Raw genomic sequence first — 18,687 nt, 5'->3', positions numbered from 1 at the left:
TAGTCAGTGAACAGAGCACCCAGGATACAGACGGAACCAACAGAGATGCTGACATTTGACAATTTTGGATCCACAAAGAAAGGGCATTTTCAGATGGCTTACTCCAAAACCAGGTACTGTCCTAGGTGCTAGGATACAGCAGTGAACAAAAGGAACCTCCCACCCCCAGGTGGAGCTTATCTGTGTGTGTGTGTGTCTGCATATGGGTGTCCGTGAAAGCAGCAGGTAACACACGAGCAAAATACCTGGCATATGAGATGGCGCTACCCACTTCTAGAAGCACACAGAAGGTTAACAGGGACACAGAACATGGGGCACGCCTTTCCTTTATTTTATAAATAAAACATTTATAAAATGTAGAAATATAAATATATCAGCCTTGCTGATGAGACATCTGGGCAGAGTCCTACAGAGAGAGGAAGCCTCGTAAGAGCGTTCTAGAATGGCAAAAGTGGGATGCTAACATGAAAATGTCTGCCACACTTGCTGAAAAAAACACATGAAGAATTCCAGAACGGCTGGAATATGGTAACAACTGCAGCCTTAACTACCCCGCAGCTGAAATAAGCATGGGCCACCCAAACCACACATGCTGCTCGGTTCTCAGTCCACAGGCAACTCGTGTTTCAAGCCAACACTTTATTTTTTGGTCCATGTTTTCAATCTAATAAATATCCATGTACGTAACACAGAAAAAGAGAAAGCGATTTATCCTTACATCTTTTGAAGAACCTGGGCCATCACAACCCCATTCGTTAAATCTTCCACGGTCTGGCATGGTGCATCCACGTTAAATGTCTGGATCTGGAAAAAAGGGGAAAAAAAAAAGAGAGAGAGAGAGAGAAATGATTTCACAGTTAACCATACAGCAGAATTCTCAGGCTTCATTACCTCATCTTGGAGTTGAATACATTTAAAAACAGCAGAACAGATCTTTCCTTCTCCCTGGCATTAGCCACCCTGAAGGTGGAGCTGGGCAGTTTCAGCAGGTTCAAGATCTACCCAGGGCATGGGGGGGGGGGGGGGGGCGCGCTACGCTAGGACCGATGGGAAGGTTTTCCAGTTTCTTGATGCAAAAGGTGAGCTGCCAGTCCTCTCCAAGAGGAATCCTCGTCAGACCAACTGGACTGTCCTCTACAGAAGCAAGCACAGAAACGGACAGTCGGAAGACGTTCAAAAGAAAAGAACGTGCTGTGCACTCAAATTCCAGAGGGCTGACACGGGTGCATCTCTTGCTGATGTGACGGCCAAGAGGAAATCAGAACCTGAACTTAGGAAGGCTCAATGAGAATAAGCTGGCAGGGCCACCAAGGAAGCAAAAAAGGCTAAGCAAGCATCTAAAAGGGCAGCAATGGCCGCTGCAAAGGCCCCACAGAGGCAGCATCTCAGCAGAAGACTGGGAAGCCTGTGAAGGTTTCTGCTCCCCAAGCTGGTGGAAAACGCTAGGCTGGCAGATTGGAGTTTTAAATAAAGATCTGACTATTTAAAAAATAAAATAAAAGCAGAACAGTAAGAAATGTTTTCCCTTATGGGAAATTTCCTGCAGGCTGCATTGCAATTTTTTTCCTTTTGGTAAAAGGGACTGTGGAGGACGCTGGGCAGCTTCCCTGCATTCAGCATCCTCAGAGATAATCACCTGAGAAAGTCAGGGCACCTGCATTCCCTCTGCCAGTGACTGGCTCACGGGCAGGCTCTCAGGCAGACAATCTGGACCAAATGGATGCAAAGAGAGGCTTAATGTGGGCTTCCAGGGAAGGAAAGCCAACCTTCCCTGGTGTGAATAAGCATGCTGGCGGCCTCAATGGCCACGAGCAGGCATCTTGTGACTGTTAGGATGAGGCCAACGCAGTAAATGGCAGAGAAGAGGAACAGGAAGAATGAGGTCCTGCAGGCCAAAACTGAGCCACCAGACTAAACCTCAGAGCCTCCTGTGATGCGAGATCCATCTCTTCTTTACATCTGGCCAAGCTGAGATTTCTTTCACTCAGAACCAAAGTATTGTGGGGGACTTCCTGGTGGTCCAGGGGTTAAGACTCTGCACGTCCACTGCTGGGGGCACGGGTCTGATCCCTGGTCGGGGAACCAGGATCCTGCAAGCTGTATAGGGTGCAGCCAGAAGAAAGAAAGAACCAAAACAGCTTGATAATACGTAGAAATCACAGCTACAGCTGGGTTAGATCCTCAGTTCACTGTGATTTTAAACATATCATGAATTACAACTAACATGATGTAGCTGAGAATCAGTAGCCACATTTGTTATTTCTGAGCAAGATAACATGCTCAGCCAACAATGATTCTACTCAGTAGTGCAACCAGGACTTGGAAAGAAATAATCTCTGAGAACAGATAAAAGGATGTGCTCTGCAGTTTATAGGTTAGTAAAACGGAAGAGCATGGGCATCAGAGGATGGAACAGGAAAGAGGGTAAACGCTGGAAGACACGGTTAAAGAAGGAAGCACCATCCTGCAAATCCTCACGAGCCACGTTAGGACTTTATCCTCAGAGCAAGTGGAACAGGCAAAGGATTCTAAGCAGGAGAGGGAGGCTGAGCCATCTGCATAGTACAAGGACTGCAGCAGCTGCAGCGTGAAGAAAGGCTTGCATGGAGGAGGCAGGGAGGCCTGTGTTAACAGGTTTGTGTGTTAACACAGTTCAGTTCAGTTCAGTCACTCAGTCATGTCCAACTCTTTGCGACCCCATGGACTGCAGCATGCCAGGCTTCTCTGTCCATCACCAACTTCCGGAGCTTGCTCAAACTCATGTCCATAAAGTCGGTGATGCCATCCAACCATCTCATCCCCTGTCGTTCCCTTCTCCTCTTGTCTTCAATCTTTCCCAGCATCAGGGTCTTTTCCAGTGAGTCAGTTCTTCACATCAGGTGGCCAAAGTATTGGAGCTTCAGCTTCAGCATCAATCCTGCCAATGAATATTCAGAACTGATTTCCTTTAGGATGGACTGGTTGGATCTCCTTGCAGTCCAAGGGACTCTTCAAGAGTCTTCTCCAACACCACAGTTCAAAAGCATCAATTCTTCGGTGCTCAGCTTTCTTTATGGTCCAACTCTCACATCCATACATGACCACTGGAAAAACCACAGCCTTTGACTGTATGTTAACACAGCTGAGGTCAAACCAGGTGACGACCATGGAAACACTGCAAATAATGTTCAGGGGACCATCTGCCTTCAGTACGTTTTACTTAGTGGGTCATATTCCTAGAAGTAAATATGCTGGACCAAAGTGTATGAACGCTTTAAAGTTTCTGATAAACATCGCAGAGCTGCCCCTGACAAACGCTGTAGTAATCTACTGTCCAACAGTGGGGCGGGGTCCACGTCTCTGCGCTGTGCCATCCATCAACCCTTTAAACCAAGAACTGTGAACAACTGCAGTCAGTAGCTGCTGCTTCTTTTCTGCAAAGTCTGGTGGGTGGAGATGGCTACACGGGGGGAACTAAGGAAATGACCTGAAAGATCGCCCAGCGGGTGGTTTTCACTCGGATGTCTCTTTGGGAGAGGTGATGAAAGGGCCCACCAGGCCCCCCGACACCAACCTTACGGGTGGCAGAGGCTCAATATATTGTTAGTAAATGAATAGATGGGCCTGATAAACATCATCTGTAGGAAATGACACTGAATTTTACTCCACACCCCCGCCTGTTGCCTTCTCACTGATAACGTGGTGGTAACAAAGTATTGAATAGTTTAAACAGAACTAAGTATACACTGTCATCCTACAGTTGCTGAATACATCTTTTTCTTGTAGGCTTAGAATAAAAAACAGCAGCGGGCGAAGGCACACCTCACTCATCTCCTGACCCCCAGCCTGACCCAGAAGACCTCTCACTGAACATGCTCGGAAGGTAAACAGTAACTCCAGGGACTTCCCTGGCGGTCCCGTGGTTAAGGCTCCACGCTTCCAAAGCAGGGGGCATGGGTCTGATCCCTAGGTGGGGAAAAAGGATCCCACCTGCCTCGTGGCCTTCCCCCTCCCCTCAAAAAAAAAAAAAAAAAACGAACTCCATCTCTAGGTTTGCACCTAATTTACTGGCCATGTGACCTTGGATATGCCATTTTACCTCTTGTCATACCAGTTTTTCAACCTAGGAACTGGGAAAAATAGCTTCTGGAGGGGTGCTTCAAGAATGAATGAGGAAACAAACGCACATTAGGTACCTGTAAAAGCCTTAAGCAGCAGTTCCCAGACCAGGGTGTACACTGAATCAACTGGGAAGCTGGAGAAGGCTGGGAGTCTATTTTTAACAAGTTCATCAAATAATCTTCTGAGCCAGGGCACCAGTTTGGCAGGTGGAGCCCTCTGATCCAAAGCGCTACCAAATGCAAAGGATGAAAGATCAGAAAACTGCCACTGGGCAATCAGAAGAAAAAAACTCAATAAAGCAGGCAATTGAATCATGCAAGTAATTTACTTGTAAGACTGTTATCTGTTTATCTCGTGGGACTTAAAACTATTTTCATTTTAATTTTTTAAATGTGGCTTCCAAACAATTCTTTTCTCTGAGTTGGCTCTTGAGGGTTCTTAGCCGCTCATGAGGATGTCCATCTCTGCCTTGAGATAAAAGTAACGTGGGTCCCAGACAGACTCTCTCTGCGGAGTTCCCTTCTGAGGCGATAAAAATATTCTTGGAATTAGACAGGTTGACAATCTGTGATCACACCACAGAGCACTGAATTGTGCACCTCAAAAGAACTTTGTGGTACAGGTATTATTAAAAAAAAAAAAAAAAAAAGTCTGTCACCTACCAGTTCTCGTAAACTCTTGAGTTAACATCTACAGGGTGTTTCAGGATAGTAGTAGAGTAAAATTTAAAGGTAATTGCATGCAACCACATTAGGGCATGAAATTCTGCCTCAAGGGTCATAACCTCTCTTTTAATTCCAAGAAGCTCTATTAACACCAACGGGAGCTCCACCTCACGGCCCCCACAAAGTCATGAGAAGGGCAAAGCTCGAGCTCACCTGGAATGACTATCTCCACAGCAGTGACTCTCAACCGGGGGAGATCTTGCTCCCTATGAGAAACTTCTAGTTGTAACAACCGAGTGGGAGCTATTGGCCTCCAGGAGGTACAGACCAGGGATGCTACTACTGAACCGCCTACAGTAAGCTCAGGGCAGTGCCCACGACAAACGTGATCCAGTCCCGACTGTCCACAATGCTAAGGTTAACAAACCCTGCTCTGGAGCAGAGGTTCTCAGCGTGGGCGCTTAGGTCACTAACAGCACCACCTGGAAACCTGTTGGAAACGCAGAGTAGCAGATTCTAGCCCAGCCCTCCCGAATTACAGGCTCTGGAATCCAGACCTGGCAACCGGCACTTTGACGAGCCCTGCAATTATGTTGATCCATACTAATGCATAGGAAACACTTCTCAGCGTCACCCCGAATACAATCTGAACACAGGTGAAGTTCCTCATCCAAAGTTACCCACAGTTAGCCCGCAGCCAACTCAGGACTTGAACCCAGGTGGTCAAATTTCAGAACCTACACTCTGAACAGGTTAAACAGGCCCTCTACTTAGGGGGAAAAAAAAAGATAAGAAAGTTAAAGCTTTTAAAAACTATGTCTTTTTGTACATCTGACTCCTTCGTTCCTCCAGTGGAGGACACCAATGGTAAGCAGAACAGCGTTAGAAGGGCAGAGTGAGTGAACGGGGGAGGTATCAGCACAGGAACACATCCTTCCTGACTGTGAGCACCGGTGCGCCGTCTCACAGGCCACTGCATGAAAATTTACAAGGGTGTGTTGATATCACTGTGTGGGGATGGCTCCTGTTCCACTTAGCTTCCTGCCATTAATTGGGGGCATCCCTGACTCTTTCTGGTTTTTCAGTCTCGTAACCCTAGGAAAGAGCAATCGTTTCCTGCACGGATCGAAGGAACAGGTGTACTACGTAGGGCAGACTTTTTCTAACAGGTTAATAAGAGTGCATTTTGACTCAGAGGGTGGGGAAGACAGGGAGAGTGGAAATTTTCCAGCACGTCCTGCTGAACTTGCTTGGTGCATCCACTTTGATTCGGAATGTAAGCTTCAACTATTTTCCCTAGGTAGGATGATACTTTGTCTCTTAACAAACATTGCTCTTTCAACAAAAATGTGGAAACATGTGGTTCTGGGGCTAACCTCTCTGATACAACAGCAAATTTAGCCAGCATTTGGGGCAATCAGAAGTCCCACAGAAATGAATTCTGTACAGGTGGCGACAGTTATCCTTTCAAGTGCCTTGATGCTGTTAGTTCAACTACTTCTGGTGGAAGAACTTCTTATAAGTACTATATACCTCTGGTCTCAACCTAAATGCTGTGGAGTGAAAATAAGCTCTTATTTGATGTTCGGGACCATAATTAAATTCTTCAGTGATTGAATGTGGAGGCGTAGCCATATATGCAGCTCAAGGACTGAATGACCTAGGCTGAACCTGTAGCTCTCGGGTCTTCTCTGCCACTGACAACTGCCTGCATCTTGCTGAGCGTGGCAGTTACCTTTCCACCTGCTGTGCGCGGAGCAGTTGCAGAACCAGGTTGGCTAGAACTTCGTACAAAATAGAGCAAATTATTTCAAATGTCGGGGGGGGCGGTCTTTTCTGAGGGATGTACAGCATACATTTTCTTTCCTCACTTTTCGTGTTGGAACTGTCTTTGGCATTAATCTGGCCTTCAGACAGGAGGGGAGCTACTGGAGTTAAAGGCACATTTTCAGCTACCTCGGACATTTTCCACATTTGTAATAACAACTAGAAGAACAAACCCCGCATTTAAACTCAACTTTACTTGGAAAGGATTCAACGTACAACGTTTTAAAATGTTTCCAAGTCTTAGAATTGATTATCTTTGTTTGGACTCTGCCCTCCGGTTTTGTCATTGATAATCTCTTATCTTTTCCCCTAGAAACTTTCCTTGATGAGCCTTCCAGTGAAATTTCAAAAAGGCTGTTTTCTACAAAGCCAGATCCCTTAACCACTCTCTGGAGCTGATCACCTTGATGATCTCTATTTTCTTAACAACTTACCAGATTTTAAATAGATGCTGCCATGACCAGCTTCTCTTAGTACCCCTTCAAACTTCCCTCTGTGGTTCTGCCTTTGTTACTTTTATTAGCACTTTTCACCCAAATCACTGCACTGATCACCGCCTTTTGGCAGATGCCCTTCAAACACACCTTTTCTTCTGTGACTTGTCTTTCCAAACTTTAAACAATGTAGCCCTACTTCAGATTTAATACCCTTCTTCATCTCTGCCCTCTTGGCTTTTTTCTTTCTAGCACTGAGGGAGGTACAGACTCAAAAATGCTCATTTTCAGATCTTCCACCTTCTGTTTACAACCTCTGCCAAATCCAGTCCTTCCACAGAATCAAAGAATGTGGTGATTCTTTCCTTTATCTCTGTCCTCCCAGTCAAACTCTGGCCACATGATGTACCTTATCAGGTTTGTCTCTGCCCTAAAACACAGCCGTGAAACCCATTTCCCCCCGTGAAGCTGCACCTCACTCTAGCTGTAAGCTGTGTGTGAACTATATACTACTGCAAACAATTTGAAATGCCAATAACGGCCTCATGCAAGTCACTGAACAGACCCCTCTATCGTGGTACATACTGTTTCAGAAAACACAACTTGATCTGTGACGAAAGATAAATTATGACAATCTCAGACGATTTTCACATTTGTTACAACCAGCCTAGGGCAGTGCCCCAGTAACCCTTCCGCTTAAAAGTCCCTACGGACGAGACTCAAGTCCACAATCCAAGCTCATCACCCAAGGCACCGCTAAATATAATCCGTTTGGCATCTGTTTCTTACCTGGAGCATTAATACATATGCTGTAGTCACCTCCATACATATATTTGTGCTTCATTCTAAAAGTGATACTAAAAGTGATATTTAGCGTTTTTTAGCAGTGAGTGAAACGAAATCTCCCCAAAAGAAGTAGCGGGTTTATCCCGTGGCTCTGCAGATACACACACACACACACACACACACTCGGGTACTGACACCACACTTAAGAGAAACACACAAGCTTGGGTGTTAATGTCCAGCTGTAGAAGAGGCTGCTACAGGCACGGTTCTTGGCGTGAGAACGGAACACCTTTACAGGCACATGTAAGAATTTTAATCAACATTTAATAACTGAAAATTGAGAAAGCCACAGCGTGGCGCTCCCCCCACCCTCCGCAAATGTCGACTCCCACTACTGACGCCCAGATCCCCCCGCCTTGCGGATCTATTTCCATCCCGAGCACCTTCCCCGGGCACCTCTCCCTTCCTCCCGGATGCCCGGAATGGGCCCCCATGGAAGCCCCCCTGGCCGCCTCCCCGCGCGGCTCCCCCCGCCCCGCCCCGCCCCGCCCGGGGCTGCGCCGTCCTGCCAGCGTTGACAACAAAGGCGGGCGCTTCGGGCCGCCGTCCCGGGAGCCCCCCGCCCGCCGTCCCGCGGCGGCCCCCGGCCTCCGCCCAGCACCGGGGGCCCCGCGCCCCGGATGTGACGGCAGCGCCGGCCGGGCGCGGGGTGGGGGCTGGGGGACCCCGGGACGGCGGCCTGGCGGAGGTCGGGGGTCCCCTCCGGAGCGCGTCGCCCACCTACCCAAGTGAGGAGGCTCTCGCACAGCTCCGCCCGCTCCAGGGTCTCCACGTTGAACATCTTCCCGCCGCGGCTCCGGCCGCCCCGCCCCGCCTGGAAGGCCCGCGGCGCGGCCCGGGCTGCGTCCTCCGCGCGGCCGCCGACTCCGCCCGGCGCTGGAGGCCGCTGCGGCTCCCGCAGCGTCACCGGCGCGCCGCCGCCGCCTCGCCCGGCCCGCGCCCCGCCCGCCGGCCCGCGCCGCGCACGGCCCAGCCCGCCCGCTGCCCGCCGGCCACCCCCGCGCACGGAAGCGCGCAGCGCGCGTGCGCCGCGCCCGCGCCCGGGCCCGCGGCAGGAGGAGGAGGCGGGGGCCGCGGCCAGAGGTGCCCGCGGGGGCGGCGGGCGGCCCCGGAAACACTCCGCGCCTCGGTCGCCGGGAGCTGCGAGGCGTCCCCGGCGCTGCAGAGGTACGCGCGGCCGAGCGCCGGCGGGGCCCCGGGCCCGGGCGGGACGGCGGGAGGCCCCGGGCGCCCGCGCCGGACGGCCGACGTGGCGAGCTCGGGGCGCGCGGACCTCGCGGCCCCGGGAAGCGGGGGACTGGGGGGGGCGGCGGAGGGGCGGAGGGTGGTGGTGCCGGTCCCCCCCACCCCCCGGAGCACCGCGGCCTGGCCCTCCTTGCCCAGTGGCCAGGGGACTGGCCTTCACCCTCCCCCCCCCACCCCTTTCCAGAGCATGCACCCTCTGCAGCGTTACCGATGAATCATTAGGCGAGACACCGTGTGCAGGCAAGTGCACACGGCGTGCGTGCCTAAATACTAGTTAGTAAGAAACAGCCAGGATAAAAAAAAAAACAAACAAACAGCATTGCCTCCCCCACCTCCTGTTCCTTTATTGAGCACCTTCCCTCCTCCATCCGCTGACTTCTGTGATATTCACTTTGTTGCTTTTCCTTATAGCTTCCTTACGACGTCTGCAGTGCCTAAACCACGCCGTTTTTACTCTGCCTGCTTTTGAACTTCTGCGAAATTCTGTGTGTCATTTCGTGGCTTTTCTTTCCTGGTAAATTTGTGCAGATCCCTAGGTAGTTTTCACTGCTGTCTAGTATTCCGCTGTATGAATACAACCGTCTGTCCATGCTACTGTTGATGGGCAAATTTTGCTCTTCTAGTTTGTGGCTAAGAACAATGCTCTAACATTCTTATCTCTATAGACAGGTGCCACGTGTAAGTTTTTTGAGAGATAGGTGCCTTTGAATCCTAGAATTTTTGAGGTATAGGGTATGCATAACTTTGCCACGTGATGCCGGACTTTTATTTGGGGTGCAGCAAGATTAGCTTCCCAGCACACACCTTTCTTTGGTTTTCAGTTCCTGGAGTCCACTTTTCCCATTAAGACTAGGTTTTGGAGCCCCCTTTACCCATTAAGATTAGGTTTTGTTGTTGAGCTTGCAGAACTGCCAAGATAGCATTGAGTTTTGTTGTTGTTTTCATATATATATATTTGGCTGCATCAGGTTTTAGTTTCAGCACAGGGAGTCTTTTTGAGGCAAGCAGGATCTCTAGTTATGGCATGTATGCTCAGTAGTTTGTGTTAGTTGCCCTGCAGCCTGTAGGGTCTTAGTTCCCTGACCAGGGATTGAATCAGCATCCCCCTGTATTGCAAGACAAATTCACAGCCACTGGACCACCAGGGAAGTCCCAGCGTTGAGTTTTTAGTGATGCTTTTCAGAGTAGCAGTTGTCAGGTTTTTTCATTTTCTGAATGTAGAAAATATTACCTAGAGTCTTCTCAGTGGTCTTTTAAGTATTCTTCCCTACAGCATTTAATTCTAAAGGCAGAGAAACCTTTAGAAGTGATGAAATGCCCCCCACCTGCCCTTGTTTCCTCTCTTGGTGCCTCTGGACCTTTGTGGAACCAGAGTTTCTACATTCCCAGCCAAGTTATATCTGTTGACTCCCTGGCACTTTTAAGTGACCATTTGCCTTGTTAGGCAAGTGAAGTCAGCAAGTCGGTCTGCCCACCCGTGGAGCCTTTCCTGGGTTCTGGATCCTTTCTGAAAGGCCTGTCCCGAGTGAGCATCTTCACTCCACCTGCTCCCTTTCTCGGGGCTTTGACCTCGGCCTCCCAGGTCTCAGGTTTGAGGGCTCACCCACAATTCACTTGTGCGTGATGTGTTCTTGAGCTTTCCATTCGGTAGCTGCAGTTCCCCTCCATGAAGGAAATCATATTAAGAACTTCTCGCATGTGAGTAGTTGTCTGCAAAAGCCATGTTTCTACATGAGTTTGGGTAAAAAAATGTTAAGTTTTCTCCTTTGAAGTTATGGAACTTCCTACACTTCCTGTGTTTGTCTGTGCTGTTTTTTTTTCCTGAAAGCTTTGGAAAAGACCAAAGGGAAGTGAGTGGGACTTGTCTCAGTTCGCTCCTTTCTCAGGCTAGTTGGAAGCTAGTTCTCATCTACAGCTGTTTTATCAGCTTCACCTAAACACGGCGGTGTCCTTCGTGGCAATGTGCCAAGTTTATTCAGTCCTCCCAAGAACTACATACTTAGAGCTCTGATTAAAGAGGGCTTGGGATGCTACTCAGTTCAGTTGTGGGGAAGGCGTGGCTAAGTTTTATCATGGGTCTGTGGACTCCTTGAAGATGGTTAATAATAGTAATCAAAGTATCGTAGCTTCCATTTATTGAGAGCCTGCCAACATGCCAAATGTTTTACCTTTATTATCTCATCAACTCCACAAAACAAGGATTTTTTTGGGGGGTGGGGAGTCAAAAAAGTAGCTGTTCAACATAAGTTTGTTAATTTTATGTATTTTACTTCTGAGGAAGCTGAGATCCATATTTTGCACAAGTACGCAGTTGTCTGACTGCAAAACTCATTCTTCCTCAGTATATTAAGCTGCTCGGTAAGAGTTGGCCAGCTGCGTGGTAATGAAGCCACTGCGGCAGTCAGTTCCTCTTCTATCAATTATCAACACCGTTCCCAAGATCAATGTGTTTTGTTTCTGTAAATCTCAAATAGTTAAAGACAGAGTACTGATCACTTGTTTTCATTTGACAGGATCCTATGAAATAGATGAGATACCATGTTTTATAAATTCCATACCCTTTCCTTGGGGTTTCAAGCAAGTAGCGCGTTCAGTGCATTTAGAGCGAGGCCCTGTAGTTCGTGTCACTGAGGTCTTCAGAAGGTGCCTACCTCCCGGAAACCAGCAGTTTCTAAGTTGCTTGATAGGAATGGTAGACGTCTTAAATCTTTGAGCACTGAAGCCTAATTTTCCGCCCTGAAGGGAGGAAGCAGGCACTGGCCTTTGTGTTTATTATTAAAGTAATACATCCTGGAAAAGAATTCAGACTGTAGAATTTTATCCTGGGAAAGATACGAATCTGGCTCTCCCAGGCCAGCTGCCTACTTGCAAGCGTTTTAACCTTTGCTATTTACCTTTCCTGCCTTTTATTTATTTGTTTTTTTTAATTCCCAAAAAAACTCTGCATCAGAGAAGTGTGGTGGTAAAAGGAAGTTAAGAAATCCTCAAACCCCAGCCTTTTCCTTTTGAAGAAAATGAGCGGTCCTAAGAAGGAAATGGCAACCCACTCCAGTACTCTTGCCTGGAAAATCCCATGGACAGAGGAGCCTGGGAGGCTGCAGTCCATGGGGTCGCAAAGAGTCGGACACGACTGAGCGACTTCACTCACTTAAGAGATTTAAGTGACAGCAGAATCGGAGCTGAGCTCTGGGCCCCGGTGCCTCCCATGGTGTCTGGGCTCGAGCTGAGAACCTTGCCCTTGCTTACAGTCAGCAGCACTGTTTGGTCTCGGGCCAGTAGAACCTGGAGGACTGGAGCTCAGGTTGACGTTGGAACTCATTTTCAAGTCATCTCTTCAAGTAGATGATTTTATTTCTTTTTATTGTTTATCCCCTGTAATCTTAGATGGGCCTCTTTCCAAACTGAAGTGGTGGTATCAATACCTCATTTCTGAGTCATTAGCTCCTACAGGTCTTTTTTTTTGACTTTGATGATAAGAGAGAAAGCTGGCAAAAGTTAACTATTGAAACCCCCAACAAGCCAATCAGACACCATTAGTAGTTGTCCGTGCGAGGGCTGGGGTTTCCACGTGGCCAGGAAATGCAGCCGAAAGGGCCACAGGTTCCTCTGTGAAACTCCCCGGCTGTCTCTGCCCTTCCCACCCTCTCTCAGCCCAGGCACCTTCTTCAGTGACACTAGAATTTGTGGAAATAAAAAGCGACTCTTCGTTTCAACAACATTGGACACTTTTGCTCTAAGATGATGCAAATCACATTACATGATCCTGCAGCACTCAAAGTATCCTGGATCTCTGAGCTCTCGGAAATGTGAAGAAAGCAGTTATCTTAAGGGCATCGTTGGTAGAAGTCATGTATTTTTTCAGTAGACTGTGTGCATATATAGACATTTTTTTATTGAACTGTAGTTGATTGGCAGTGTTACGATAGTTTCACGTGTAGAGCAGAGCGATTCAGTTATAGGGAAGGGGGGAATGAGTTGGGAGATTGGGCTTGACATGCACACACTGCCGTATGTGTAACAGCTAGTGGCAAACCTGCTGATCCCCGGGCTTTGTGATGACCTAGAGGAGGGGGCTGGGGGTGGCGGGAGGGATGCTCAAGAGGGGAAGAGGGAGGGGATATAGGTATACTTATAGCTGAGTCACATCATTGTACAGCAGAAACTTACACAACATTATAAAGCATTTTACTCCAATAAAAAAGGAATATATAGTGTGTGTGTGTGTATATATATATAGTTTATATAGTAGAATTTAGTCACATTATCTCTGGTTACACCTGGAAGAAGACGGAAACAAATGCAACCCTTTTTTTTTTTTTAAGTACAAAGTAATAAACTCCCTAAACGTCCAGCGTATGAGGGAATCCTCGCAACCTGATTCAGTAATTAGAACCTGGGATTCTTGACGCGGGATAACATTTGCTTATCTCTGAGCAAATGTGAGTCAGCCTCACTGCCCTTTGGACTTCTTCTGACATGACCCAGCATCTCCTAATTTAAACAGAGGAGACCTGACCATAATAAAATCTAAAACTGTCCGCACGGTCCACCCCGAGATTGGTGGAAGCTCTTTTCTTCGGTTTCACTTAGCTGTTCATCTGAGTGTTCTTTTGAATAAAATCCTGAGGTGAAAGCTCCTTCTCTGAGTTCCTGGTGTATGCTTTCATTAAGGATACTCAAAACCTGTCACTAGGAAGTTCCCGATGCATCAGGCCATTACTATGTATAAAGCCGATGAAAGCTGTCTTTGATCTGTTTTGTTTGCTTAAGTTTCCTTCCATGAGAGGTCATTCATTTTCTTACTAGTTTTTCAGGTCCTTTTCTGAAGCGTTAAGACTTTCACACTCAAAGTTTCCTCTTAACAGAAACTCACCTGATTAATGATGCCATTGAATAAAGCTATTTTCAGGGCAGTACATTATACAAATAGAGGATTTTGTTTATAAATAGTTGTATATGTGTCATTGAATATTTATTGCCTTTATTTCCCTTTAGGTGTCTTATAAGATTTTAAGTAACTTTAGTGTTTGTCATCTGAAAGAAATAAGAATTACCTGTGATATTTGGACTCTGATGTGGTCTGGCTAACTTCCCTCATACTTATAGAATTCGGGTATTATTTTCCTCCAGTTGAGTGATAACTTTCTCAAGTGGGAAGGATCCTTTCATGTGTTCCCTTTTCTCTTCATAAGAAAATTCAACCTCAGAGTCATTCTGTGTTCCAAGCAGTTCACAGAATTCTGAACCATAAGCTGAGCTTAGTCCCAGGTGAGGCTAGTAGTTTTCCAAGCACCAGAATTTTCATGAATTCAAGCAGTCTCAGGATAGCTGTAAAAGGCCATATGTTCTACAGTCTTTTGACTTTTCAGATTGCTAACACCGTAAGTAAGGTAAGCCGCTCCTGTTATTAGGCCCTGCTGTGTGCAGGACTCCGTGCCAGGTAAGGCAGGAGTGTTTGCAGAAGCAGACTCTTTGCTTCCCTGTGCATGCGTGGTGCATTCCAGGGTCCACCTTCAGTGAGGGACAGGACGGGGTGTGATCTACCTGGGGAATGCTTGTGGTGTTCAGGAGTAAGGAAAGAGCCCCTGGGCATGAGGAATGTCTTTTACTCCTTAACACTTTATTTTTTCCTTTGTTTTTGTCTGTGCTGGGCCTTCGTGGCTGCGTGCGGGCTTTCTCGAGTTGCAGCAAGTGGAGGCTACTCTCTTACTGTGGTGCACAGGCTTCTCACTGCGGCGGCTTCTCGTTGCAGAGCACGGGCCCTAGGCTCTCGGGCTGTGTCGTGTGGCTCACGGACTTAGTTGCCCTGTGGCATGTGGGATCTTCCCAGGTCAAAGATCGGACCCCTGTCCCCTGCGTTGGCAGGTGGATTTTTAACCAGTAGACCAGCAGGGAAGTCCTCTTCTTTAATAATTAAAAAAAAAAAAAAAAAAACAACTCATTGCTGGAGTTATCCTTTAATGGGCACTAAAAAAGCAACTATATCAGAGGTCAGCTACATTTAAGTTGTTTTTATGGATGGACATCATCTTCACTGTGCTATTTGCAATGTCCGTCTTGTTTCTTTTCCTTTTAGACCTGGAATGGCCAAACATCAAGGTGAAGTTCAGAGTTTGAAACTGGATGATGATTCAGTCATAGAAGGAGTAAGTGACCAGGTGCTTGCGGCGGTTGTGGTCAGTTTCGCTTTGATTGCTACCCTGGTATATGCGCTTTTCAGGTGAGACCACAGGACAAAAGAATTGAAATAATGCATATTTCCAAGGGCAACTGACTTTCTGACTGTGTCTAGTAATGCTTAATACTTAACGTGGAAAGGAAGTACTAGACTTCAGTGACTGTGATAATGTACTAAGGTATTTTATTTTCCTGTCGTCATCTATCTAGTCAGAAAAAGTTTAAATTTGTCATCCATATTTTGAATGAAATGTTAATATTTTCCGTTGGACTATCACAGTTTTAACATTGTAATTTTCATAATTGAATTCATCAACTTGCAGCTGATACAATAGGCGCAAATATATTTTCATGTTTAAATGGAAAAACCTGGGGCCAGAAAATACCCTGGAAAGTGTAGAGGGACTTAAGATTAGAATTAAAGTTACTGTTACGGAATCAGGAATAATACTTAAAGATCTCAGATGTCTGTATGCCAGTACAAGAGACAAGGTAATAAACTAGAAATGTAAATACTGACGAATAGAGGTTAATTTTGTATGTATCACTGAAAACAGAAATGAGCAAAAAAGTGTAAAATAGAGAAGAGATTAGTTCCAGAAACTACAGATCTTTTCGTTTCTTATAACAATTAAGAAAGGATTATTGAACAGGGTGTGAGCATTCTCTCTTACCTCTGCATGGTTGGTTTCTGAATTAGGGTGACGCTGTTGATTTCAGTAGAACACTTAGCACGGTTCTTGGTGGTGCACTTGGGGACATAGTGGGGAAATGGTGACCAGATGATAGCAGATGTGCCTGAGTTTGTAACTGGTTGACAGGTCATTCCCAGGAGTACTGACTAACGTTTTAATGTAAACCAAAAGAAGACACTGAATTTTGGTAGGGCTCTGACCTTTGAGCTTGTTCTACTCATCTCTGTGAAGAAGAAAACAGAAGCATGTTTATTAGATTGTTCATTGAGAAGGATAGCTGATGTATTGATAACAACAGAATCAGGGTTCAAAAATGGGTCATCCTATGTCCTTGTGGCAGGCTGGTTTATGACAGTGGTACCAACACCTTTCAGTAGAGAAAGAGCTCAACAAATGATGTTGGGACAACTGGTTACCCACATGCAAGAGAATGAAGTTGGACCCATACTCCATCATATACAAAAATTAACTCAAAATGGATCAAAGATTGAAATGTAAGAGCTAAAACTATAAAACTCTGGGAGTAAATCATGGAGATTCTTAGATATGATGCCACAAGCATGATCAACAAAAGAAAATAGATACATTGGAATTCATCAAAAGTAACAACTTTTTTTTTTTTTTTTGCTTCAAAGTCTGTCATCAAGACAATGAAAAAAGAAAAAAAAGAAAAAAGACAATGAAAAGTCAGTTCACTGACTGGGAGAAAATATTTCAGATCACATGTCTGACCTGAAATATTTCAGACATAGGCCCTTATGTCTGAATATGTAGAGAACTCAAATCTCCGTAACAAAAAGACGAATAACCCGGTTAATAAATGGGCAAAGGATCAGAATAGGCATTCCTCCAAAGATGTACAAACAAGTATGTGAACGCATGCCTGACATTGTTAGTCATTCAGGGAAATGCAAATCAAACCACAGTGAGATGCAGCTTCACACCCACTTCACTAGGATGTCTGGGTTCAAAAAGTCAAGTAATAATGATTGTTGGGGATGTGGGGAAATTGGAACCCTCATACACTGGTCGCGCAGGCACTTTGGAAAGCCATCAGTTCCTCAAATGACTAAACATAGTGTTACCATGTGTCCTAGCGATTTCACTCCCAGGTATATGTACAGTGAGAAATGAAAGGATATCTCCATGTAAAAAATTGTACAGGAATGTTTGCAGCAGGATTGTTCCTAATATCCAAAAGGTGGAAACAGATGACTGGATCCATCAACAGGAAGGTGGATAAACAAAATGTGGTAGGTCCATGCAAAGGAATATCATTCAGCTATAAAAAGAAGTGACACGCTGATGTATCCATGCTGCCTTATGGAGGAAACTTGAAAGCATTGTGTTAAGTGACGTAAACCAGACACAAAAGACCATGCGTTTGAGTCTGTTTGTACGTCCACAAAAGGAAAACCTATAGAGACAGAAAGTAGATTCATGGTAGAAAGTAGATTCCAGAGGGAACAGCGTGGAAGGTGGGGTTATAAGGAGTGATAGCTGAACGTTTCTTTTTGAAGTGATGAAAATGTTCTAAAATTGACTGTGGTGATTAATTATATCTCAGTAACGCTGCTTTTAAAATGAGTCGTGACTAGGTAAATACCAAAAAAAAAAAAAGAATTTGTTCCTTACCCATTAAGAATGGGATATAGATACGAATTTATTATCATTTGAAAGTATCCATGATAAATTGTTGAGTAGAATTAAGTGAAAAACACATCACAAAACCATAGGTCAAGTAGCCCATTTTGTTTTTAAGATGGATTTTTATAAAATAATTTTATTGAAAAATAGTTTTCCTTTATTTTTATAATTTCTCTACTGGGGATAATTATTACTTGTAAATAAAAGATTTTTCCTCACAGGCTGCAGTGATGTGAAACCCAAAATAAAAAGTTTCTGTTAATAAAGCAATTGTGTATTGTAGATGCCAAAAACTTAACCAGCATTAGGGTATGGTAATCAGAATAGTCAGATAAAGTTCACATATAGATTATATTCAGCTTGGGTCAAGCATTTTAAACTGGAAAAGATTCAGGGGAGATTATCAAAACAGGTAAAGCTATGGAAACAAACCATATAAAAATGCCTGAAAGAACTGGGGATATCTCGCTTAGGGGAAAGACTGTAGGATGCACAAGCTTTAAATATGACGAGGGTGTGTTTTGTTGAAGAAGAAAAAGGTTTGTTCTGTGTAGCTTCACGGGCTGAACTAGGGTGTCCAGGAAAGACCTATAGACATTTGCTTCTTCTGCAGTGAAGGGACCCATTCGTACTGTTTCTGTCTCGTGTGTCTCCTTTATTCTTATACGGAACTCTTTACTTCTGGTCACCTAATGTGTGTGGCTTTTCCCCTGCCAAGCAGTTCTTCTTGACACCATCTGGGTGTCCCACAGTTTAACTCAGTTCTGACCCTGTCTGCCTGGAGACACTGTCAGATCGTCTCACAGGTTAAGGGCTCAGTCCCACCACACTTCTGATGCCAACAGCCAGTAATAGGTCCCCAGGTTGCCCACAGCCTCGGTCTGATTTCTGTCCCCAGGTTTTCCACCAGAAATCGGAGGCTCTTGTGACCCCCGCCTCAGGTTGGATTAAGTTTCCAGAGCAGCTCACAGAGCAACTCACAGAACTGCTTACCACTGCAGTGGGCTTACCAGTTTATTAAGGGGTGTGATGAAGGACACAGATACACAC

At 45.9% G+C, this 18,687-nt stretch overlaps 2 protein-coding genes across 9 annotated transcripts in view; one reads left to right on the top strand and one right to left on the bottom strand.

Moving 5' to 3' along the window:
- The window catches only part of HOOK3 (hook microtubule tethering protein 3), a 90,440-nt gene extending 81,648 nt beyond the window's left edge, over positions 1 to 8,792 (bottom strand). For 2 of the 5 annotated variants that reach the window (XM_043454226.1, XM_043454228.1), the window contains exons 1-3: positions 7,817 to 7,886; positions 4,176 to 4,330; positions 719 to 804 (exon numbers count right to left, since the gene is read on the bottom strand). In XM_043454226.1, coding sequence (XP_043310161.1) covers positions 719 to 804; positions 4,176 to 4,330; positions 7,817 to 7,871 — 296 coding nt within the window. In that variant the 5' untranslated portion in view covers positions 7,872 to 7,886. Of the gene's footprint in view, positions 1 to 718; positions 805 to 4,175; positions 4,331 to 7,816; positions 7,887 to 8,597 lie in introns of those variants that run through there. The other 3 variants (XM_043454230.1, XM_043454231.1, XM_043454229.1) reach the window with 2 other exon arrangements.
- Positions 8,793 to 8,875: 83 nt separating this feature from the next.
- RNF170 (ring finger protein 170) overlaps positions 8,876 to 18,687 on the top strand; it is a 33,258-nt gene continuing 23,446 nt past the window's right edge. The window contains exons 1-2 of one of the 4 annotated variants that reach the window (XM_043454233.1): positions 8,876 to 9,040; positions 15,195 to 15,338. In XM_043454233.1, the coding sequence (XP_043310168.1) occupies positions 15,202 to 15,338 (137 nt within the window). In that variant the 5' untranslated portion in view covers positions 8,876 to 9,040; positions 15,195 to 15,201. Of the gene's footprint in view, positions 9,041 to 15,194; positions 15,339 to 18,687 lie in introns of those variants that run through there. The other 3 variants (XM_043454232.1, XM_043454234.1, XM_043454235.1) reach the window with 3 other exon arrangements.

Source organism: Cervus canadensis, chromosome 31, assembly GCF_019320065.1.
Source record: "Cervus canadensis isolate Bull #8, Minnesota chromosome 31, ASM1932006v1, whole genome shotgun sequence".
Classification (NCBI taxonomy): Eukaryota; Metazoa; Chordata; class Mammalia; order Artiodactyla; family Cervidae; genus Cervus; species Cervus canadensis.
The sequence above is the reverse complement of the archived record's forward strand: the minus strand, read 5'-3'. Positions and strand labels throughout refer to the sequence as shown.